Source organism: Paramisgurnus dabryanus, chromosome 24 (genome assembly GCF_030506205.2).
Source record: "Paramisgurnus dabryanus chromosome 24, PD_genome_1.1, whole genome shotgun sequence".
NCBI lineage: Eukaryota > Metazoa > Chordata > Actinopteri > Cypriniformes > Cobitidae > Paramisgurnus > Paramisgurnus dabryanus.
In genome coordinates this window covers 15,460,369-15,486,181 of record NC_133360.1, presented here as the reverse complement: position 1 = coordinate 15,486,181, position 25,813 = coordinate 15,460,369, and the positions used below count along the sequence as shown (strand labels likewise).

General features: G+C 35.0%; 3 protein-coding genes across 3 annotated transcripts in view; 1 reads left to right on the top strand and 2 right to left on the bottom strand.

Annotated features, from left to right (window-relative positions):
* Window positions 1-3,224: 3,224 nt before the first annotated feature.
* Window positions 3,225-9,706, top strand: cks2 (CDC28 protein kinase regulatory subunit 2). Its single transcript, XM_065244311.2, has 3 exons — window positions 3,225-3,424; window positions 8,881-9,008; window positions 9,223-9,706. The coding sequence occupies exons 1-3, from the start codon at window positions 3,360-3,362 to the stop codon at window positions 9,264-9,266; spliced, it is 237 nt and encodes a 78-aa protein (XP_065100383.1). The 5' UTR covers window positions 3,225-3,359; the 3' UTR covers window positions 9,267-9,706.
* Window positions 9,707-9,921: 215 nt separating this feature from the next.
* On the bottom strand, window positions 9,922-15,109 carry cimap1d (CIMAP1 family member D). The gene is made up of 4 exons (XM_065244309.2): window positions 14,115-15,109; window positions 12,325-12,435; window positions 10,544-10,657; window positions 9,922-10,400 (listed from the first exon to the last, which is right to left on the bottom strand). Exons 1-4 carry the CDS (start codon window positions 14,161-14,163, stop codon window positions 9,922-9,924), a joined length of 753 nt encoding a protein of 250 aa, XP_065100381.1. The 5' UTR covers window positions 14,164-15,109.
* Window positions 15,110-19,283: 4,174 nt separating this feature from the next.
* The window catches only part of cpamd8 (C3 and PZP like alpha-2-macroglobulin domain containing 8), a 50,249-nt gene continuing 43,719 nt past the window's right edge, over window positions 19,284-25,813 (bottom strand). The window contains exons 42-43 of the mRNA XM_065246580.2: window positions 20,520-20,712; window positions 19,284-20,284 (exon numbers count right to left, since the gene is read on the bottom strand). Of these exons, the coding sequence (XP_065102652.1) occupies window position 20,284; window positions 20,520-20,712 (194 nt within the window). The 3' untranslated portion in view covers window positions 19,284-20,283. The remainder of the gene's footprint in view (window positions 20,285-20,519; window positions 20,713-25,813) is intronic.

Genomic DNA, 25,813 nt, shown 5'->3' with positions numbered 1-25,813 from the left:
TGTAACAATTTATGATTTGCAAAAATAACTGTTGCATCTGTGTAGATTAGAAAAGCAAAGTGTGTGCCCGTTGTGCACGCTATACATTATGGTCAAGCATGCGCCCTTAAAATAGCATAATGAATAACGCGCCACTGACTTTAGACTAGTTTTTTTTTGTCAGTGGCGCAATTGTTTTTTGAAACTGGAAAATAGGATCAGGGATGGTTTGCGCCGCAACACGCCTCCTTTTTTTGCGCTGAACCGCCCAGGGAGCGCAAGTTCTTTCCCTAGTTTGCCGACGTGCGTCTGTGGAGGGAAAACCCACTGTGCGCCGGTGCAAAATACAAATGATACATGCGTCACTGACAAAGTCAATTGCGCTGGGTGCAAGATAGGGCCCCATATGTGAATCAGAAGTCTTCAAACTGAGGTCTGCGCTGGGGATCCATCAATTATTGTTTATCACTAAACAAAATTTTGGTTAAAAAAAAAGTCAAATATATTATCTTTATTTAAAAATGTATATACATGATTACGTTAAGTTGAACTAATGTAAAAAAAACTTAAAAGGCTAAACAAATGAATTGCTGCGATTGCGTCTAAACTATTTCTAAATATCCTGCATATTACGCCATCACTTTGGAAATTTGCAAATGTGAAGATGAAACATTCACTATTTAAAGTGTTGGTTGTTGAATTACTCCAAAAATATGTTTTGCAAAGTCGCATGTTCATAAATAGATCAATGGCAGGTGACATTTATTGCATTAAACTTTTGACTCTTATCTGCTTTAAAAGATTGTCATGACATTATGCATCAAATTGTGGTTAACGTGGGTGAAAGGGTACATTAATAACTGCAACCAAATTAAGAGACACCTTCCAGATGTCAGGCACATACCACATCCTCATTTCAGAGGAAAGACAAGCACTAGCTTGCAACATAACAGAAATGTTACACAAAATGCTATTAATTACAAAAATAGTCTAATCTCGTATAGTGAAAAAATGAAAGATGTGGAAAGTGGTAAACACAAATTAAACATAACTCACCACTAGAGTTGAACTGATCTTCAGATGACATCCTTTATCATAACAAAAGTCACAAAACCAATCTGGATCATGTGCTTTTGAGTGTGAAAGGCATGTTAAATTGATTTAAGAATGACAATTAAGTTAACGTCTGAAGAGAGTAACGCCAATAAAACCACAGTCTAGAACCTTGTTTGTGCCCTTAGTCGTGAACACCCACCATCATATAGTTCACACGCCTCCTCTATTGACTTGTCCAATCGTGTTACATTTTTGTTGTATGCACTGATGTGTCCACATTTTGTGAAGTCGCATACGACCTGTGATGATGGTGGATGCTGTTAAAATTTGAGCGAAACGTATTAACTAGGGAAATTTTGTTTTAGCGTGACTAAGTGTGTGAAAAGTATATTTCAATTGAACAAAAGTTCATGTTGATTCCATACAAACAGGCTAGATGTAGTGTTAGACATTACTCATTGAATTCATCGCTTGGACAAAAGTGACTTGTGAACCGGAAACTGTGTAATATATTAACAAAAGTCACCTACTAAAGTTAACCTTCGGTTAAAGTTCTAACAGATCCCATTACTTGTATTAAACAACGTTAGGGTATGAAAAACGCAATAAAATGCAAGTGTGCAGGAAATTGTAAAAATGATTTGTTTTAGTGTAGCACTGTTAGTATATTACTTAGCAAAAACAAAACATTATATAAGTTATATAAAAATCAAATATAGGTAGGTGAAGTATGGTTATTGTCTGGTGCCTTCTTTGTTTTTTTTTTGTTGTTGAATGTTTACTGCAACAATATGCGCTTGGTAAAAAGGTCACAGGAACACTGTGGTCAAATCAGCAACCCTGACATTAAATGTTTAAGCATCCGTAAAAAAGCAGAGAAAGAAGCTACTGCTAACAAGCTATAGATCACGAAAACCAACGTTTTTGTTGATTTCTTAACAAACTAATTCAGAATAAATTATAATTTTGACTTTTAATTAGGATTTTGTTTTGCAAAGAGCGGCATCTGAGACCTCTTTAAACCTTTGTTTTAATTCGTAGCCTGAACTTAGTGATTTAACTATACATTTATAAAAATGCATACATTAAAATGTATAAAACAACTTCATAAAATATAATAAATGTTTATTTACAACTTCTGGTTCCAATAGGCCTGATTTCCATTATATACAGCAATTCACTTGCTGTACAACAGATAAGGTTTTGCTTGTAGAAATGTAGTTATACCTCATATGTTTACATACTGTTATACCACAAGGCTGTTGAATGCATTATTCTGATTGGTTGAGAAATGTTCCACACGTGTTGATTTTTCTTTTCTGTAAAACGCACACCTGACCTGTCAAATGTCTTTAAATAAACACCAGAGCAATGTTTGTGGTAACCTGGTATAAGCGGAATAATTAACTCCAGTCCTTTGAATTATTTGAAAATAATGCACACCCGCGTTGTGACAGCAAAACGAGCGTTTTTATTATTCCTTATTTATTTGAGCTAAAGTATTATAAATTGTCTACTTTTTTATAGTTTTTGTTTGCTTTTTTTAAACCAGGGAATAATTATGTTCTGCAAAATGCGCTACAAGTCAAGTCATTTTGAACATTTTTAAGTTTTAAAAAAATTGTGCTATTAGATCTCAAGGTAAACTTTCATTTTAATAATAGGGTAACAATTAAAATTGTGCAAAATGTAATTCATGAGAAAGAAACCTAAATGCATTCATCATTTTTGTCTCACCAAATGCTAGGGCTATAAAATGTAATAAACACTCTCTCAGATTAAATAACATCCTTTTCTGTGCCACATTTCTAGTTCTAACATTTCACACATTTACATGAATGCATTTGGTTGATACCTTTATCCAAGTTTATACTCCCTGTGCATGGTTGAACCCACAACTTGGGTGTTGCACTATGCTTTGCCAGTTGAGCTATACGAACAGTTTGCTACCTTCGACAAGGAAAAAAAAAACTTTTTCATAGACAAATATATCAGACAAAACAAAAATTATTCATTCATTTCCGGTTACGACGTACAAAACAGTCTATTTTACACACGCTATGCAGGTACATCACAGACCTACTGCAGTACCACAGACAGTAACTAGTGCGCGTGCTCAAGAGGTGCTGTCAAACGCAGACTCGCGCCGGGGGGCGGGGGCTGAACGGACAGAGATCGTGACTGGACCTATCAGAGGGCGCGAAAGACCGTTGGAGTTCAAAACTGAAGCTGCGCGCGCACAGCAAAACACCGGCGGTTGCAAGAAGAGAGTTGGGAGACGTGAAGATCTCAACATTTAACATTTAATTTAACTTTACTCGACAATGTCTTCAGCAAAAAAGCAAATTTACTACTCCGACAAGTATACCGACGAGGAGTTCGAGTACAGGTGAGGATATTTACTCAGTTTCACTTCAGTGTTGTGTTGACGTGAAAATGCGTAACTAACATTAACTTACCGATCGATGTTTTGTCAATTTGACAGCTTGTTTTTTTGAAAATACTTATAATAGTACTTAATACTACGTTAATTATATAACGTTACGAAAGTTGTATTTTTAACTAACTTTCTGCTGACTATCGTATCGTCATACCCTTAGGAAAAGTAACCATGTTATTTATTGTATAATAACAATGTTGTAACTTAACCGTATGTTTTATCAGATTGATTTACTATAGTTTTACCACACATATATTGGTTAAACTATGGTTATTGCTGTAAGACCATAGTAATTTTTGTGTTACCATGATATTGATACAAATACTATAATTAAACTATGGTTACTGTAGTTAAACCATAGTTCATTTTCTTAAAGGGATAGTTTACCCCAAAATGAAAATTCTGTCATCATTTACTCACTCTCATGTTGTTACAAACCTATATAAATTGGAGAACACAAAGGAAGCTATTTTGAGGAATGTTTGTAACTAAACCGATAAGAGGCCCCATTGACTTCCATAGTGTTCTTTAGCCCTACTTTGGAAGTCAATGGGGCCTCTTGATTGGTTTGGTTACAAACATTCCTCAAAACATCTTCCTTTGTGTTCATCAGAACAAAGAAATGTATACAGGTTTGTAACAACATGTGAGTGAGTAAATGATGAAAGAATTTTTATTTTTGGGTGAACTATCCCTTTAAGGATAACTTGACTGTATGTCAGGCAGTTTAAGAAGCCAATACACTTATGCTTTGTGTACACCTAAAGACTTTGAAAAGATTTAGAAAAGACTTTATAAGATTATCAGCTCACATCTAAAGACTTGGGTTCACAGTTTTTAGTCTCAGACTAAAGATTTTACAAACACTGAATCTTGTAGTGACACTATTTACAAGACTACAACAAGATTATTTTAGCTTTTTATCATCATGCTCAGCAGTAGTTTAACAAAAATGTATGCACATGTCCATTGTGCTTTCACACCAGCTGCGTTTTCAGCACATACTGTGCAGTTTACAGTTTTTCTCAGTTGCTTTGGTACAATTCTCAGATCAGAATTGAAATTCTCAAAAGTACTTGTTCATTTCTCACATCATTGTGTCACTTGTGCACATCAAAAAAGCAGTTTCTTATTTCTTTGAACAAGTTGCAAATGCTTGGTACATCCATGCAAATGATTATGTACAATTCTCTGCTTTTTCCTACATTATCGATTGCTTATGTCATGTTGATCAAAATGTATTATAATGGGTCTCTGTTGAATAGTCTTACCCCCCACAACATTTAGGCATCAGTTCATAGTACAAGTCTTTACATGCAAAATTATTGAACAAGTTCTCATAATACAGTTCTCATAATTGTGCCGGTCAAACATATTTTTTGTATACATTTCTATTAGAAGTTTTTTCTAAATCTGTCCTGACTTGGTAAATTGCTCCCAGGTGAATCTTGACTTTCTCTAACAGACAGAAACGTCCCCAGCAAGCAAAAACTGAGATGTTGAAATGACGGCTAATTATAGACCCAATATAGTCCAGCTATGAGTAACCCACTTCTACCCTAAATAACCTTGAATTTGGTTACATGCCATTTTTGCCCAAATAACTTGAAGATGTATGATATTCCAACAGGTGTTCAAGGTGTTTGCTTTCAATTCTTTTACATGATCTAAAAGTATTTGTATTGTCTATTTTTTGGCTATGGTTAGATGTCTATTAGACTTTCACTGGCAGCCCAAATTTAGCCTTGTAGCCAAACATGCTTGCTGAGTCAGGAGGTATAGGAAGACTTCAGTGTAAGACAGCACTGCATGTACAGTTTTCCCTAAAGATATTGTTCAATGTTCACATTTCTACTTTTTTTCTTTGGGCTATGCAGTGCTTTTCCTTTCTGTATGGCAATGACATGGTTTGTCAATGAATTACAGTACAAACAGTAAAAGCGTAAATGTAAATTTTGTTTAGTCTCTTGCAATCAAACTCCCACATAACTTACACTAAGGTGTAAATTACAATTTACAATACTTGTCGTCAAAACTTTAGCGATAGTTTACGGTATATCAGGAAATCACTTCAGAGTAAACTGTTATATTGACAACGTGACTAAACAATTTGACTGTCTTATCCATACACAATGACACATTGACTTGTCATTCTGATGGCAATGACATGTTCATTGACACAGATATTTGAGAGATGAATTTTGAGTAAGAGACTGGCTTTTGCAGGTTATCCATGGTGTTTTGCTACTTGTCCGAATTGTTTTGAGAAATGCACTTACTGTTTTGCAAATTGTGAGTATGATTGGAGAAATGTACCAAAGCGACTGAGAAAAACTGTAATAACAGTATAAAAATCTCAAGTTCACATTACTTTATTTTATATGCATTAATGAGCAAAACCTCTTCAAGACGTTTTTTGACGGTCAGTGTAATTTATATAGCTGTGATTTGTTTAACCCACATTGTTTTCGTGCTGTTCTGGTCCGTGTAATGACAGATATAGACACAATACACAATTATAGACATAAAAAGCCCTTGGCAGATTATTAGATCTGTTTCTCTTACGTTTTAAGATAAAATAAAAAAAATCACCCAGGGATTGACAGCATGAAGTAGTCGATCTTGTTTCCCGTCAAACGTTTGTAGCATAAGATTTAGATTTATTGATGTACGTTATGTGTTTCATTGAACAGTATTAAGTACGGTGGCCCTGAAGTGCAAACCACAACAACAAATTACTAAACAACAACAACAAATTAAAAAACAACAACAAATTTAAAAAACACTACAACAAATTAAAAAACACCACAATACATTAAAAAACACTACAGCAAATTAAAAAACACTATAACAAATTAAAAAAAACACTACAACAAATAAAAAAACACTACAGCAAATGAAAAAACACTACAACAAATTTAAAAAACCCACAACAAATTAAAAAACACTACAGCAAATTAAAAAACACTACAACAAATTAAAAAACACTACAACAAATAAAAAAACACTGCAACAAATTAAAAAACAACAACAAATAAAAAAACACTACAGCAAATTAAAAACCACAACAGCAAACTAAAAAACACTACAACAAAATAAAAAACAAATACAAAATAAAAAACACAACAGCAAGTTAAAAAAACACTACAGCAAATTAAAAAACACAACTACAAATTAAAAAACACTACAACAAAATAAAAACCATAAAAAAATAAAAAACACAACAGCAAGTTAAAAAAACACTACAACAAATTAAAAAACACTACAACAAAATAAAAAACCATAACAAAATAAAAAACACTACAACAAATAAAAAAACACAACAACAAATTAAAAACACAACTACAAATAAAAAACACAAATACATTAACCTACCGGAAGAGGTAGGTCCCAGTGGGCACCATGAGACATCGCTGATTGGACGACACTGCAGTTCGGCTATTGAACCGGACGTTATTCTTCCTGTAGCGCGTGGTTTGGAGAGGAGGAAGGACAGCAAAATGTTTTGCCCAAACTGCGGAAAAGAACTGGTTGAGCCATCCCCGAACTTTTTCAGCGGCTGTGGCAAAAGGCTTAAAGAAATATCTACCATCGGAGACACCCAACAACCTTCGAGTAAGTTAATAATGCTTACGTTGCTTGTGGATGTAACGTTAGCTTACTACTATCGTTAGCGGTTTCCAGACCGTACCCTTAGCCGGCCCCAGCAGCTGCTACATTTGGGTCATCTGTAACATTCATGTTTGAAAAAAATGCGCTACAGTAAGAATAACTTCCTGTTCAAAAGCCGAACTGCAGTGTCGTCCAATCAGCGATGTCTCATGTTGCCCACTGGTACCTACCTCTTCCGGTAGGTTAATGGAGTTGTGTTTTTTAATTTGTAGTTGTGTTTTTAATATGTTGTAGTGCTTTTTATTTTGTAGTTGTTTTTTATTTTGTTGTAGTGTTTTTTAATTTGTTGTAGTGTTTTTTTAACTTGCTGTTGTGTTTTTTATTTTGTTATGGTTTTTTATTTTGTTGTAGTGTTTTTTAATTTGTAGTTGTGTTTTTAATTTGTTGTAGTGTTTTTTAATTTGTAGTTGTGTTTTTTAATTTGCTGTAGTGTTTTTTTAACTTGCTGTTGTGTTTTTTATTTTGTATTTGTTTTTTATTTTGTTGTAGTGTTTTTTAATTTGCTGTAGTGGTTTTTCATTTGCTGTAGTGTTTTTTTTAATTTGTTGTTGTTTTTTAATTTGTTGCAGTGTTTTTTAATTTGTTGTGGTGTTTTTTTAATTTGTTGTAGTGTTTTTTATTTGCTGTAGTGTTTTTTAATTTGTTGTGGTGTTTTTTAAGTTGTTGTAGTGTTTTTTAATTTGCTGTAGTGTTTTTTTATTTGTTGTGGTGTTTTTTAATTTGTTATAGTGTTTTTTAATTTGCTGTAGTGTTTTTTAAATTTGCTGTAGTATTTTTTATGTGTTGTGGTGTTTTTTTTGTTTGTTTTAGTGTTTTTTAAATTCGTTGTTGTTTTTTAATTTGTTGTTGTTGTTTAGTAATTTGTTGTTGTGGTTTGCACTTCAGGGCCACCGTAATTAAGCTATATGAGGACTCATTTGCTGGGCAGAGAGTGAATGACAGCGCAGTCTTCTGATGTTTTTAAATATTTCATTGCTTTCTTTTACATTGCTCAAAGTCATGACTGTTTGAAACACACATTTATGACATTTATGGCGTCACATGTATGACCGCACGCGTGCGGTGTACGTGCTTGTGCTTTAACTTGTTAACGTGGGCACCGAAAAAAACACGCGCCGCTTACGCGTTGCTCACGCTTGCGGTGTGAAGAATGTAAGCACATACCAGAAAACATTAGCACGTTATGCCATTCAATAGAGTGGTAGAGTTAGCATGTTAACACATACAGGCAATATCGCTCCACTTTTTTTCTTTTTCCACTCTGTCGTGGTATGAATGGCAGTTTACATCAAAAAGACACTGCTCTGCCCACCGCTCGACAAGGCGCTCCTCTTTATCCACGGTCCATTTTCGCCTACTTCGCGCTCGTTGTGTTTCCACGTCCGTCGACTTGTTTCTTTGTTGTGACTGTGATGGCTTCCTGTTTCCGGAGAACGAGTTTATTGGTTGTTGATTGTTTTACGTCATGAGACTACGCTGGGACTTGCGATAATATCAAACATGTTTGATATGAAAGACTAAAGAAAGACTGGCATAAATCGGGTCGCTGACTGCAGATTATCACCTCACAGTTAACGATCGAGACTACGGGAGCGCGCCGAGACTCCAGTTAGATTCCTAAAGACTGCCGGTCTTTAGTCTGGGACTGTGAAAATCCTTTGGTGTACGCTAGGCATTAGTCAAAGTCTTAGTTTAATTGAAACTAAAATGTTTAATCTTCTTTTTCCACATAGACATGTCATGCTTCCCAAACAGTTGTCCAAACTGGTGCCCTCCGCCCATTTAATGTCCGAGGAGGAATGGAGAGGGCTGGGTGTCCAACAAAGTCAGGGCTGGATCCATTACATGATACATAAACCAGGTTAGTATATAGCTATCTATCAGTAGACATAGACTGTGTCAAATTTGAACTAGTATGCTGCCTACGTGGGCAACATTTCCATGTGGACCTATGAAGAGTAAAATGTTGTCCAGGTAGGCAGCTTGACAGGTTTTGAGACAAAGTAAGGGGTGTGGTTACTAAAATGTACCTACATTTCCATATTGCCATTCAAATATACACTCTTTCCATGTAGAGCCCCATATTCTGCTTTTCCGAAGACCACTACCCAAAGAATGAGATGAAGGAGGATTACAATCAGAAGTTAAAAGATGTGGTCGGCTCTGACCGTGTGCGCATTTCCTTCCATAAGTTATGATTTGTATATAAGTTTTATTATTTGCAGATCTGTGGTAACGAAATGTTACGCCCTCTCCCCGACAACCTTACAATTGGCCACAGGTGCTCCGAGGGGAAAAGGGTGGCATATAAATCTGTTCAGAAGTGTTTAGATATACACAGAAGTGAATTTAAATAAGTTGGATGGTGTTTCAGATCTAGTAATCGCCCCTGTTGTGAATAGAAGGAAAGGTTTTGAGTAATGTTTTGTTGTACACTACAATGCTTTCCCTTTACAGAACTAATGTAGTTAACATCTCACATCTCATGTTAACAAGTAAATGCTTGTTTGTTTTTTATTTGTTGTTGACAAATCAATAAATGTTATTTTTATTAGCTTACGGAAGATCTTGTTTGTAATTATTGTATTAAGGTAAACCACATGTGGACAATAAACAATATTTATATAAAATGTATACGTCATATACATTAAAAACAGATATTCAGGGATTCCATCTGGAAAAGATTTTCAAAATTTAATTATTAAATGCATATTCATAAAATACAACAACAAAAGATAGTTTACATATAGTGAAGTGTTAACCTCAAACTAGTACTAATCTGTAACTAAAGGTGTTACAAACTCCGAGTGTCTGATGCCTAAGGAGAATGCAGGAGGTCTGGGCTTGTGCACTGTCACTTTCTCAGGGTTATGACTTCCTGGTCCTGGTACTACTGTTGACTCTCTTTTTGCATTGTGTCTACCCAGCATAGAGAAAGCAGGCCGTCTCGGGAGATAGACGTTGGGATCTGTGCTGTTATATCTACCAGGACCTGGTGTTTTTGATAAGTCCTCAGCAGGACCTCCCGTTTTGCTTTTCCCAGAGATGGTGTAACTAGCACTTGATGTCTTGGTCAGGATGTGGGAGCCCATGAGAGAAGGAAGGGTGTATCTGTTTGGGGCAGGCACGGCGTCGACAGACCGATACTGAGTGCGGTAACCCATAGTGTGGGATGGTTGTTTGCGATGGTTGCTACCAAAAGGGGCTTTCTCAGGGCTGTATGCTCCTGGTCCAGGAGTGCAGAAAACTCCTCCTGCAAATAGAGAAAAGAAAGCTTAGGTGTTGAGCTAGGAAAAACTGTCTAAAAGCTCATTACAACTGTTTTACTAATGATTTTGACATTAAGTGGATTAACCGACCAGTAAATAGGCAACGAGTTTGAATCTTAAGGCTTACCTCGACCTTCCATTCTTCCATGTATTGAATAGGCTGGGGTGCCATCCCTTCCAAAACGAGTAAGCTTTGCGTCAATGTGATATTTAGGCCCTGGACTGCAGTCTATGCAGTGCACTATACAAACATAATAAACAAACACAACAACTTTACATTACATTACAGTGCTTATATAATTGCACATGTATATTTTATTGTATGCATAAATACATTACTACTCATTTGTGATAGGCCTACTGTTACTACAAATTTGCAATGATTTCTTTAGCTCATTGTAGTTACAAATTTTTATTATTTTATTAAGTCATAATTCTAAACCTGGGGTGGGTTAGGGTTAACCTACCCTTGTTCTATACTGTCAGAAAAAGTGGTCCCATACCCATTTAAAAGGTCCTAATATGTTTCATTTAAATACAGATATGTATACATTTGGTACCAGTATGTAGCTATGAGGTACTAATATGCAGTCTTTGGTACCAATATGTACCTTTGAGGTACTAATATGTGCTCTTTGGTACCAATATGTATCTCTGAGGTACTATTATGCAGTCTTTGGTACCAATAAGTACCTTTGAGGTACTAATATGCAGTCTTTGGTGTCAATATGTACCTTTAAGGTATTAATATGCACTCTTTGGTACCAGTAAGTACCTTTGAAGTACTAATATGCACCTCTGAGGTACTATTATGCGGTCTTTGGTACCAATTAGTACATGTGAGGTACTAATATGCAGTCTTTGGGACTGATTAGTACCTTTGAGGTACTAATATGCAGTCTTTGTTACCAATATGTACCTTCTAGGGATACTAATATGCAGTCTTTGGTACCAATAAGTACCTGTGAGGTACTAATATGCAGTCTTTTGGACCAATAAGTATCTTTGAGGTACTAATATCCAGTCTTTGGTACCAATTTGTACCTTCTAGAGATACTAATATGCAGTCTTTGGGATTAATATGTACCTGTAAGGTACTAATATGTACTCTTTGGTACCAGTATGTATCTTTGATGTACTAATATGCACTCTTGGTACCAATATGGACCTTTGAGGTACTAATATGCAGTCTAAGTACCTTTAAAGAATTCTAATATGCAGTCTTTGGTACCAATAAGTACTAATATGCAGGTACTTATATGCAGTTGTTGGGACTAATAAGTACCTTTGAGGTACTTATATGCAATCTGTGGTACCAATATGTACCTTCTAGGGATACTAATATGAAGTCTTTGGTACCAATAAGTACCTGTAAGGTACTAATATGCAGTCTTTTGGACCAATAAGTACCTTTGAGGTCCTAATATGCAGTCTTTTGGACCAATAAGTACCTTTTGAGGTACTAATATCCAGTCTTTGGTACCAATATGTACCTTTGAGGTACTAATATGCACCCTTTGCTACCAATATGTAACTTTGACGTACTAATATGCACTCTTTGGTACCAGTATGTATCTTTGAGGTACCAATATGCACTCTTTGGTACAAATATGTACCTTTGAGGTACCAATATGCACCTTTGAGGTACTAATATGCCGCCTTTGGTACCAGTATATGTAACTCTGAGGTACTATTATGAACCCTAGGTACAAAGGTTTACAAAGTGTTAAGCCTAAGCCAAAACTAAGATATGTACAAAAAATTGTCTATGTCTCCCTCTTGTGGCGGTATTAGCAAAATGCAGGTTTATAAATTTAGGTTTAACATACTGTAATGACTTGGAAACTATATTGAAAGGCTCAAGCTGTGAGCTCATATCTCAGTTAGCCATAAAAATGTATTACTTACTGTTGTTACTCATCCTACTATGAAAGGTGTAGGCAGGATTAGTCAGCTTTGTGAAATCATGGCCTATAAAGCCAATTGTCGGTGGTAGAATGTATCGCCCAGGCCCTGGTCCTTTACATAATTTTGAAAAACACACAAGTACCAAACACAACAGTCATGTGCGTGCAACATATGTTCAGCCCCAGTACTTATAATCAAAAATATGCAGTGATGCATTTCTTGGCAGGCAATTCAACACATCAACAAGTGAGATCCCCACCCTGTAGATGCAGCCCATAAGGAATGTGATGTGAGCTCATTGCATTTGCGTGATCGTTTTTTTGTTTTTTGGTGGAGGGACAGACACTGCCTTTGGCTATCTTCTGCAATTCTTCAAGGGGAATGACGTGACTTCAGCCTGTGTGCATGAGAAGGGCTACTAGAAGCACATTGCATTCTTTCACATTTACTTCAGCATGTTTTGGCAGGTCTGGACACATGGTTATCACAACCTGCTAATAAAAGTGACCTTTAAAGGGAGTCGATAGCTGTCCTACAGAACATTTTATCCTTAAAAAAAATGCTGGGGTGTTACAACCTACGGATGACTAATTTATAAACATGAACCTGTGCCATGATTAGGTCAAATATATTTTATATACTGTAACAAAAAGTTGATTTAATCTAAATTCAAATTTTGAGTTGATTCAACCTAAAAATAATAGTTAACACAACAATTTTTAAGCATTTTTTTAAATCAGCTAATATTTTTAAGTTAAATGATCTTAAAAATGTAAATTACCTGATTGCCTTGAAATTTTTAAGTTGAACTAACAAATCTTTTTTAAAGTGTAGGTTTATGTAACCCAATGGTTGGGTTTGTCCACATTTTACTTAAATACGAGTTAAAACACTACAAATAAATTAATTCCTGCCAAGAAACACATTGGAAGAAAACAGAAAACCATGAGTTTCTTAAGAGTCACACACAATGCTGGGTTATTTTTGACTCAGTGTTGGGTCACAAAGGGACGAATCCAAACTGGTTATACTAGGGATGCACCGATACGATTTGGGTGGGGGCGATACCGATTTAAACAGCCAACTATTGACCAATGCCGATATTAACCACTTGTATACAATACTATACAGTTGGCCTATTAGCTTGCATCAAATTATATTTACTGATAAAATTTAAGATAAAATTTTTGCAATTTTTGGTCTTTTTCCGAGATTTTGAAAAAAGCCCAGTCCGCAGACATTTTCCCCAAATATTTACGCTGACCGCATGGCTCATGTGAATGAGTAATCTTTAACATAATTAATTACGTTATTTACCAATTTTTTCCCTATCGCATGTCTGACAAACTATAATACAGAATTTATTTTGGGAAGTATTTAATTATTTTGATCATTCTTTTTTAAAAATGCAGGACATGCAACCTATTGCCTTCACACAGTTAATTAATAAACAATCGATATCGGCCTATTTCATGATATTGGCGTTTCAAATTAATCAAAAATCGTCCAATACATATCGGCAGCCGATACATTGTGCATCACTAGGTTATACATTAACATATTTGTTTTATAAAAATATAAAGATTTTCTTGGTTAATTCAACCCAACGGTCGGGTTTTTCCCCCTTTGACCCAATTCTTGGTTGAAAATAACCCAGCATTTTTTAGAGTGCATGTTACAAAATACAACACCACATAGATTAAATGCATTATTTCCTATACATTTCACTGTAGTATTATTAATATATGATAATTCCATACATCCATCTGAATATAAACAAAACAACTCACCTTTTTCTCTGCCAGCAATGCTTGGACGTTTCCTCTCTGTTTCACTCATGGTCGCGATAGCATTTATGATTAAACTATTTACTCTACACCACAAATCTAGAATAGGGTGTTTGCTTAAAATTAAGTACTCTTTTTTTACAATTTCAAGAAAATCACAATTATTAAGTCATTCAAGTCAATTTCCCATTTTCCAAAAGCCCACATAGGTGCAAAACTCTTCCGATCTTCATCCCATCAAAGCTGATGGTAATATCTCACAAACCCTACTATTATCCGTCTCTCTCTGGACGATATTCACCTGCATGTCTTTAGATCTCAGGCTATGCCATTTTTAATCACATGTCCTCATGCAGCACCCTTGGGATTTAACCCTGACCTTTTATTAGTTGTGACAAGTCCAGTCAAGTTCCTCACCGTCCATCTGATTATGTCAAAGCCAGAACCTTCCAAGTGGAAAACTAAACGCTTAACAGTCATTTTCATTCATTCAAGAAGCCGTGACAGCCGTCACGTTGCATGCCTCAATCAGGGGCATCCAAACCCATTAAATATACACATGCATTTGAGAGACAAGTGTCATCACTTGAATACTTTTTCGCGTAACACTATCTCCATCAGCTATTCTCTCCTCTCTTTATCCGTTTTGACGGACAGTAAGTGCAAGAGAGCATCATGCTTTAGTTAAGCATGGCTTGGCTGGGAGACCGCAGCTGGTGGCCCCCCTGCAACGCTGCACAGGGACGGCCCATTACCTTTGAGGAGATAGTTTAAACTACACCAACAGAATATATACTATACGTCCTTATCTATCTGTAAGAAATGCTTTGAAACAGTAAATATCTAGGGGGTGCTTCTAAATCCCAGGAAGTGAAAGTTAGCAGATGCTAGTAGGACCGGTCACTGCTGTGTTATACAGCAAATAACAATTAAAATTAACAGGCTCTGCTGGTTCATGCTGTGGTAACCAGAGCTGTTTGTCAACATGGGAAAACACACAAAAGCTGACCAAGCGACAGAAACGCTAGGGTCACCGAGTTGCATGGACGTTGGAACGAACTTTAGTGGGATTTGATAAAGCACTAAAGCAGTTTCCCAAACATCTCCTCGTGTTTCATTTCATCCCTATTTTTTGGCAAAGAGAAATAAAAATATGTACTGTAAAATCAAAAATGATCGTGTTTGCTTAAACAGCAAATAGTTCACATTAATAAAAAAGTTTAAATAACTTAAAAAGGCAGAAAATATTACAGGGACTCCACATTTTTAAGTTAGTATCATTTTACTCAATAAATTAGGTTAACCATACTTTATATATTTAACTTCATTTAGCATCAGGGTTTACATTGACTTAAACATCTGCTCTGGGATCTATTAAGCTTTGGCTTAATACAAATTTGCATACTTTTTAGTGCATACTTAATGCATACTGTACCTATACACTGTAAAAAGAAAAAGCTGGATCAACTTAGATAATTACTTCAATTGGTAATGCCTTTTTATTTCAACATTTTAGTTTAAAATGGTAACGCCTAAAATATTTAACCAATTCAAGTAATTTTTTAAGTTGATGATCCAACTTTCACTGTTTATACTACACTAGGTTTAACCTCCTAAGTGTGTCCACATACGTGGACATCACAATTTTTTGTTGTTGCACCATAATACTAAATTCTGTGTAACTGAACCTTGTACACAAACGTGGACAATTACACTGCTTCATGTTCAAAGAAAAATATTTGGTTATTATATTTATTGGTTCTTCCTTACCCCAAATAGCTAAAAGAAAACCAAAATGCAAGCCAAACCAAAGCTCGGGTCTTACGAGGTTAAGTATGTACTTTAAAAAATGATCTAAGCTTGAACAGCAGTGACGTGATAATGTAAGATAAGATGATGTCATACAATTGCACCCAATGATTAGCCTAAAAATATGCATGGATGCATAGTGTAAAAACATTACCCTAAATAGTCATTCTTCTGTGTTGTGTTCTTGTAGCTCACTCGGTAGAGCATTATGTTAGCAGTGCCAAGGTCATAGGTTCGATCCCAGGGAACACATATACTTATAAAATGCATTAAAGGGACACTCCACTTTTTTTAAAATATGCTCATTTTCCAACTCCCCTAAAGTTAAACATTGGATTTTTACTGTTTTGGAATCCATTCAGCTGATCTTCGGGTCTGGCGGTACCATTTTTAGCATAGCTTAGCATAATCTATTAAATCTGATTAGACCATTAGCCTCGCGCTCAAAAATAACCAAAGAGTTTTGATATTTTTCCTATTTAAAACTTGACTCTTTTGTTGTTACATCATGTAATAATTTTCTAGGCCGATATGGCTAGGAACTATACTCTCATTCTGGCGTAACAATCAAGCACTTTGCTCCTGTAACATGGCTGCAGCAGACATATGCTCAATTCGCATACCATCCGTCCTAAATAGTATGCAAAACTAGTATTAGTACGTCCCAAATCGCAGTATGTTGAAACGAGAATCCCAAAAATACCCGGATGGTCTACTATTTCTGGTTACAATTCAAAGTGCAGATCAATGCACACTCTAACGGCAAATATTGCCCACAGACCATTTCGGCGGGAGGGAGGAGCTTAACCACACTGATACTGTGCCTGTACAAATGTTAACTTTATTAGTCCAACCAAAGAAACATGGTTACTACACTTTTACTATAGACCTTTTGCGTGTTTGCAAACAGAGATGACGTTTTTTTGTGGGCGGAGCCCAACTGGTGGCAGAAAGTAAATGCTTCTCAATAGCTGTGTGAAGTGTTTTAGCATTAAACTGTGATTTTTAAGGATCCGGAGTTCTGTAGAAGTCTGTTTCCCCTATATTTCTCTTAAGTGTAATGTTTCTTATAACGTTTTCACCAAGTTGCGTTTATTTTTTAAATGAATTAAAAGTTTAAATGGCTTGGCTACTAATTGTGTGCATGTAATGTATATGTATTGTTCTTTATTGGTAAATCAATTATTTTTACAGTATGAATCGCTGAAGTACTTATAAGAGCAATACAATCATGTATTCTGTATAATATCATTTATTAAATATTTCATCATTTCCTGTTTTCAATTTCTTCCTTATATTTTTAGTCTACGTGTTTGATCTAAAACTATTATGTTTACATACAAATTAATTTGTATAGGCCTGTTTATATATAGTATTAACACTTTACATTGTGTGTGCTATGTTTATATATTTTTAGTAAACATCATAGAACAAACAGGAAGAAGACATAGGCTAAGATATAAGGTAAAAAGAAGTAATAGAAAACGAAAAAAATACGAAAACTTTAATAAATGGCAATATTATTGATATTATGAACTAATTCAAATCTTTAATCTTTCTAAATAAATTATAAACGTAAAAACGCTATAGAGAGAACAGACTTCGACAGAACACCGGATATCTTCGCTAATTATTTTCTATTCAAATTATTAAAAGATTTTCAGATGATTTCATCACTCCAGTCTGTCCTGTTGAGGGATTTTATTGCAACCATAAACACCTACGTTTATCTTCAAATGGTGTCTTCGACGACGGTATACTATAAAAATGAAGGTCATCTATTTTGGCATTCCTATTCTGACACTCAACAGCACAACAAAACATTTTCTAGTGAGTTATATTGTTCGTTTCACTCGTGTCTCATTCATTTCCACTGTTTTTCTGCCACCACATGCGCGATTGACGTAACTGTGACGTCGACTCGCAAAAGGTCTATTGTAAAAGCATGATTCATTTTCATCGGGGTATTTTTGAGTTATATACACAAGTATAAAATTAAGTATAAATTACGTTAAACAATAGTTATTCCATAAACTTTACATTTTTTTACTTTAAAATAAGTAGCTTTCGTTACACACTTTGCACATGAACGTCAGAACCAGCCGCTTCACAAACGACCTGAGTTTGGTTCTACAATGACACCCTGCTGCACTTCTCAACTTGGTAGAACACATTGTAAAATATATTGTGAAAAAAAAAACTATGAGAAAAAAAGATGGGAATAGTAAATACAATTATATTGGACATAAGTTTTAAGAATGAATGAAATCTTGTTAACAGTCGTGGAGTGCGTAACTAGGCAACCACGTTTTTGTTCACGTTGCATGACGTCATCAAAGTATGTCCCAGATCGTGCATACATACTCAAAAGTATGTACATTTTCCTCACAAAAACAGTACATACTTTTAGGTCGTAGTATAAGTAGGTGAATTGGGACTCAGCAATAGTGATATAACGCAGTGCCCGAAAATAGTCCACTTGGTTACTTTCAATAGCAGGGGACTATTTTCGGGCACTGCGTAATATCACTACGCTTCCTGCAGCCATGTTACGGCAGCAAAGTCCTTGATTGTTACGCCGGAATGAGAGTATAGTTCCTAACCATATCAGCCTAGAAAATCGCAACTTTTAATTTTCAGGCGGTCTTAGTACACAATGTAACTACAGAAGAGTCAAGTTTTAAATAGGAAAAATATTGAAACCCTTTGTTTGTTTGTTTTACTCGCGATGCTAATGGTCTAATTCAATGAACTATGCTAAGCTATGCTAAAAATGCTATCGCCAGACCCAGCTAATGGATTCCAAACCCCGGTAAAAATCAAACGTTTAACTCTAGGGAAGCTGGAAAATGGGTCCATTTAAAGGGATAGTTCACCCAAAAATGAAAATTCTGTCATCATTTACTCACTATCATGTTGTTACAAACCTGTATAATTTCTTTGTTCCGATAAACACAAAGGAAGATATTTTGAGGAATGTTTTTAACTAAACCGTTCGTGGACCCCATCAACTTCCATAGTAGGATAAAAGAATACTATGGAAGTAAATGGGGTCCACGAATGCTTTGGTTATAAACATTTCTTTAAAGATCTTCCTATGTGTTTATCGGAACAAAGAAATGTATACAGGTTTGTAACAACATGACAGTGAGTAAATGATGACAGAATTTTTCATTTTTGGTGTAGTTAAACATCCCTCTAAATGCACTGCTAGTTGTTTAGAACGCGAAAATATGAAAATATTTTAAGCAAACTATGATTTAAGACACTCTCCTAATTATATATACGCTGTATATTACATATGATGGAAAGTATTCAAATTGAAATTTAACCGTAACAAAAAAGTCTCTTGCACAGGATAAAATATTGAATAAAAAGTTTATTCTTTTTGATGAAGTTCCAAATATTTTGCTTTTGAAAGAATTGTAGGTTACATTCAATTTAAGTCCATTCAAATTTGCAGTGATCTCAAAATTCAACATTTTGCAAAATTTGTTATTTACATTTTTGTGCTGACTACAAAAAAAAAAACTACAAGCAATTGTGTTTTATATGGTACAGAGCTGCGAGTGTTAAAGTCTTAGTAGCTGAAAGCACAATTTACCGATCCAAAATATTTAATATATGAACACACAAGGGAACGATCAGAACTAAATTCAATGCAATTCAACATTTGATTTGTTATGTAGTAGTTTAAATAAAATAGCTTATGTTTGCACATCAAATCGGAGTATGGGTGACAATAAGACATTATCTGTGATTCAAAAGTAATTATTATTATTTTACTAACTATAGCTTATTTTTAACGGTTGTGGTCTCCGTTATGAAACCGTTACACATTTTTGTCCATAAATGTGACACCTAAATGTGCATCGCATAAGTATGTATTAAATGTGACACCTTACTTACAGGGTGTGAAACCACATAAGTAGTTTGTGGTCGGAAAAGACATGAACATCTGCCAGAGAAATGAAAAAACGAACCAATCAAACAACAAGTGACTAGCCACAAATAAATACCAAGGATAGAAAACAAAACAATAAAATATTTGATTTTACGTCAATTATACTTACAAACATAAATACTGGACTATTAAAACTAGATTACAAGAGGAATACGAGATGACATACCATCAAATAAACGCAAAGAGCTATGGAAACTACACGAATTGCATCAGATATTATTATTATAAAAAGAAAGGAGAAATGATACTCTCTCTCTCTTAGGACATAAACACGCACAGCTGTCTCATAGCAAGAGGCTGGGTACCCACACCTCACTTTTCCAGTATTTCTTTCACACAAACATATTCACAGAGAATGTACAATGTCGAGCCCTTGGCTTTGCTGCTGGCAGGCAGGGCTCTGTTGTAGGGATATAAAGTAGAAAACAAAAGTTAGATTGTGATACAGAAATATTAAAAGTATTCTTCAGTGTTATGTAATGTAAAGAACATTATGTGAAAATATAACCTTGATATCTTTAATATTGACATAATACAAACTTTGATGCTCCTAATCTCATAATTCGATTATAAGCATATTTTCATGTACTGTTGCTTTAAGAGACCGCATTTAGTGGTTGGCATTTGCATCTCACCATCGCTCAGGCGAGTCTTTTGTGTCCACTGTGAGGAGATGTTCGTTTATAGGCCCGACAGCATCTGCTGCCTCATCTTCCTCTCTTATAGGCACTAACTTCTCCTCGCTCTCTGGTAAAAAGGCATCTGTTTCTGGGTCATACTCGTAAGAATAGTAGGACACTTCAGCCATGGAGCCTGGCTCCTCCCCTCCTATAAAATAACAGCAGTCAGTAAAATGAAAACATTGCAGTCACACCTCAACAACTTTTAGAAAATATGTCTAGTGCATTTATATGTAGACATTTGTGACCACTAAACCAGTCTTAAGAGTCAGTTTTTGGAAATTGAGATCATTGATGTACGGTTTGTTTGGATAGGACAATATTTGGCTGAGATACAACTATTTGAAAATCTGGTATCTGAGGGTGCAAAAAAATCTAAATATTGAGAAAATCGCCTTTAAAGTTGTCCAAATGAAGTCCTTAGCAACACACATTACCATGATAAATAATGTTTTGATATAAATTTAAGGAAATTTACAAAATATCTTACAAAACACTTGATTATTAACATAAAGCACAGTGTTTCCCAACCAGGGGGTCGGGGGCCCACAGGGGGCCTCAGCAGATTTCCAAGGGGGCCTCAAGATGACTCAAAATGAAAAAAAATTGGACAAAACAAGCACTAAAATAGCTAAAACAAGCAAAAATCAATATGTTTCTTATTTTCTTGGCCATTTTAGTAGTGAATATACAGTACATCTGTCTAGCCATGCCAAGTTCTAGTTAATTTTATTTGGAGTGAGTGGGGGCCTTCAAATATTTTGTGGGCAACTAGGGGGCCTTGAAGTGAAAAAAGTTGGGAACCACTGCTATAAAAATATAGATAATTTTGACTTATTGCTAAAAATATACCCATGCTACTTATGACTGGTCCAGGGTCACATTTACATTATTGTAGGAAAGACAGAACTGAACATGGCCTGTAGAGGGAGCTCTTTGCATACATAAATAAGCAATTCGACCAGATTTTATTGCTGATTTAGAGGGCAGTAAAGTCTTAAATCATTAGATTATAATGCATTCTATTACAGTGTCTAAAATTATTTACTTTTAATTTGGCTGCAGAGCCTTAGGCATAGAACATATTTTGCAGGGGTACATAAATGAGACCATAAAATAACACAAATTCTTCACTGTAAAAAATGATATCAACATATATTTGTATATATATGTTACTTGAACTAGGTTGAATTGACTTAAAAAAACATCATGGTGCATTTTTTAGAGTGTACATGGGCCAGTACAGTTTTAAAGATGAAGAATATTTGTACATTACACGTAAAATAAAAAATGACTTCATTTTGTTAGCACTGATGTTACAGAAAAGCATAAAAACATGGTTTGGAAGTTGCTTTGGATAAAAGCGTATAGTACACCAAATGCATGAACCCAAATATAATGCATGAATATATGCAGACCGTTTATATGTTGCTTTGATCTGAAAATGGACATTAATTTAGCTAATGTGTCGTTGAAACTGTGTCATATCCAAATCACACATTTCTACTATCAAGGTGTATCTTATAAAAAGCTAAATTACTTAAAGGGACATTCCACTATTTTTAAAATATGCTAATTTTCCAACTCCCCATTTGATTCTTACAGTTTTGAAATCCATTCAGCTGATCTCCGGATCTGGCGGTAGCACTTTTAGCATAGCTAAACACAATCCATTGAATCTGATTAGACCATTAGCATCGCGCTAAAAAGTAACCAAAAAAAGTAAATCAAAATGTTTAACTCTAGGGGAGCTGGAAAATGAGCTTATTTCCAAAAAAAGTGGAATGTCCCTTTAAAGGGACCATGTCACAAGACTTTTTTTAAGATGTAAGTTACTAGTTGATCGTTTTCATATTTTCTATGTTGATAGAAGCACTGGGGACCCAATTATAGTGCTTAAATATGGAAAAAGTCACATTTTTATGCCATGGCCCCTTTAATGAATCGCAAATGCTGCAGCAGGATCCACATTTTGACTCATTTAGGCTCTGTTAAGGTCTGACCCACACAAGCTTAATCAGCCATTAATACTATAGTATACAAAAAGCTCAGAAAAATTGGCACAAAAGCTGTCAGTGGAACAATACCCTTTAAAAAGGTCTTAATATGTACCATTTCGGTACAGATATTTGGTGCAAATATGTACCTTTGAGATACTAATATGCTCTCGACTGCTTATTGAAGGGGAACCGCCCCAATGACAGCATTTGTACCTTTATTTCTGAAAGTGTATGAACAAACAAATGTATAACAAATGCAAACCGCTGCAAAGGGTTATCAAGGGTACTCAGTATTAGGTCAATAACCAATAAAGTGCGTTTTTACATTATTGGAGCAATGCAAGCACGTAGCATCTGAATGCATCAGGAAGAGATTATGCAAACCAAGCAGCGCTGACGCATTTTCGGTGCTCAACACAACACAGGGCAAGTCTTAACAGCTCTGTAAGAGACCATCTAATCAGTCTGGGAGTTTTCCAGAGGACACAGACATACCTACATACACACACACACCCCTAGTTGAAAGTGCATGTGAGATCACGAGTGCCTCTAACTTGCCATACGTGCTAATTCATAGGCATAACATTTTGCAAATTACCAGCCCAATAAAAGCGATAACCAGCCTTAAGTCAATAGCTACAGGACAATTCATCGTATACTGTTCCTGTAGATTCATTGGTAGAGCATTGCATTGCTATTGATTCAAATCCAATGAAATATAAAATATAACTTGAATGCACTGTAAGTTGCTTTAAATAAAAGCATCTGCCATAATACTTAATAAATGTAAATCTTCACTTGTTTGATTAACCCAATAATACCCATTTATTAATGGGCACGGTTTTTGTGTCTATTTCAAATTTCTTTCTTTCTCTTTCAAATTTTTAATATAGCAATCTTTAACTATAAGACTTATAGTCCAAAAATGAAAATCCTGTCATCATTTACCCTCATGTTCTGAACGGGGTTTAAATGAATCTAAGACTAGATGTTAGTTATATTAGGACATTTAAGTAGTTTTTACAAACAAACCTTACAAAAAATACTGGCGTGCATATTGAGATAAAACAATGGCACTGATGTTAAAGGGGTCATATTATGAGATTTTTTTTAAAGATGTAAAATAAATCTTTGGTGTCCCCAGAGTGCTTATGTGAAGTTTTAGCTCAAACTACCCCAAAGATAATTTATTATAGCATGTTAAAATTGCCACTTTGTAGGTCAGAGCACAAATGTGCTGTTTTGGGGTGTGTCTTTTAAAATGCAAATGAGCTGATGAAATGTAAACACTGATCGCAATGATGGTGGTTTGTTGCAATTGAATTAGTTTGATGTCTATCTCTCTTTCTCTCTGCACTAAATGGCAGTGATGTGGTTGGACAGTGCAGATGGTAGATGATAGAAGCACTGGGGACCCATTTACAGCACTTAAACATGGAAAAAGTCAGATTTTCACGCTATGACCCCTTTAGGAAATGTCAGTACGAGGTGTTTTTAAAGAGTAACTAAACCCTAAACCAACTTTTTTTAGTTAATGATCTGTAAGAATGATGCTTTATTAGTGCTGTTCATTGATTTCAGTAATTTTTTTTGACATTTGGATATAAAGTGTTTCAATACTACAATATATGGTGTAAAAACGTCTGAGTGCTGCCCTCTTCAGGTTGAACGGTGGCTACTGCAGTTGAATTTTCCTATTGGATGTTGGGTCCAAGAAATAACTCGTGACGTAAGCAGGTTCAAGCTCACCACGCCCTTGTTACGATCTCACCACACACTTGGTACGAGCCTGGTACGAGCTTAGTTCGTCCCCTCTATCTCCGTTGGGATCTGCCCACTTTTCTTGCATTTTTCAAATATTGCAGTGGGTGGAGTCAGGCTCTGACCAGGGGTTTAGTTACTCTTTAAATTAGGTAGCTCAAACAGACATTTAAGTCTGGGACTAGGATAAGCCCTGTCCGAGAAACCATCCCAAAGGGAGATATTTGTAATCAAGCAGTAAACAGAAGCACGATTGACTTCCATAGTAAAAAAAATACTATTATGGAAGTCAATGGTGCTCAAAAAGGGTTTGGTTATAAACATTGCTCAAAATATCTTCAAGAGAAATGAATACAGGTTTGTAACAACATGAGGGTTTGCAAATGATGACAGAATTTTCATTTTTAGGTGAACTATCCATTTTAGACTAAAATTTGTTGCGGGGACTAATGCAAAATACTACATATACAAAACTTCAATTTTTGTTACATTTATATTGATAGGTTCGACCAGACAATGAAGGGAAACGGTCGACGTGTGACCAACAAACAAAGAAACTTAATAAGATCATATAGTTAAAAAAGTATCCCAGGATGCACCTCGTGAAGTTGTTTGAAAGAATGTCAAAAGTGTAATCAAAGTAAAGGGAGGCTACTATAAACAAACTAAAAGATAAGACAGTTTTGATAGTCTCATACTTTTGTTTGTGGTATTTTACCACTACCAACTACAATAATTTTAAAAGGTAAAATAGTAATAACAAACAGTAAATAGTTGGGTCAGTGGCAAGATGAGAAATTCAAAAATCTTTTTTTTAAAACTTGTTTTAAAAGCACGCATCAGGTTTATTTCAATGCACATAGTGTATTTCTGTTAATTTTATGCAATAAAAATTACATTTGCAACATTTTTATGAAAGTTAAGACTGAATGGACCTGAAAGTGTCAAATGGTGTAACCGGCAATTATGCCAAAGAATGAGAAATATTAAATATTTTATCCACCTTGATGGCATGTAAGCGTAATAAAAAAAAAATCATTTTAAAATATAATTTTATTAGTTATTTCTAAATGTAAATTTTAATGCGTTTTTGTAATATTTGTCCTGACATATGCTGAAAACAGCTCTGTTTTCTAAATAATCTTTGACAAATGATGTAAAAAAATGTATGTAAAAAAAAATCATATTACACTAAACTAGATGATTATATTTTATTCCACATTTTTTTATGAATAATTTTATATTTTCTTCATTTAAAAAATCCTAGTTACACCAATTGACACAGGCCGGTTACACCACACTGACATTTTTGCAGTTATCCCCCAAATATTTTTTTCAAAATGAAATGAAACCAGAAATTTTAGACTTCATACTTAAAAAAGAGAATGTATGCAAGTAATCTGCAAATTTATTTAGAAATTTTAACCCTTAATTAACATTATTAACGTCATTGACCCAGTTATGTCCTAACCTTTAACTATTGGTAGT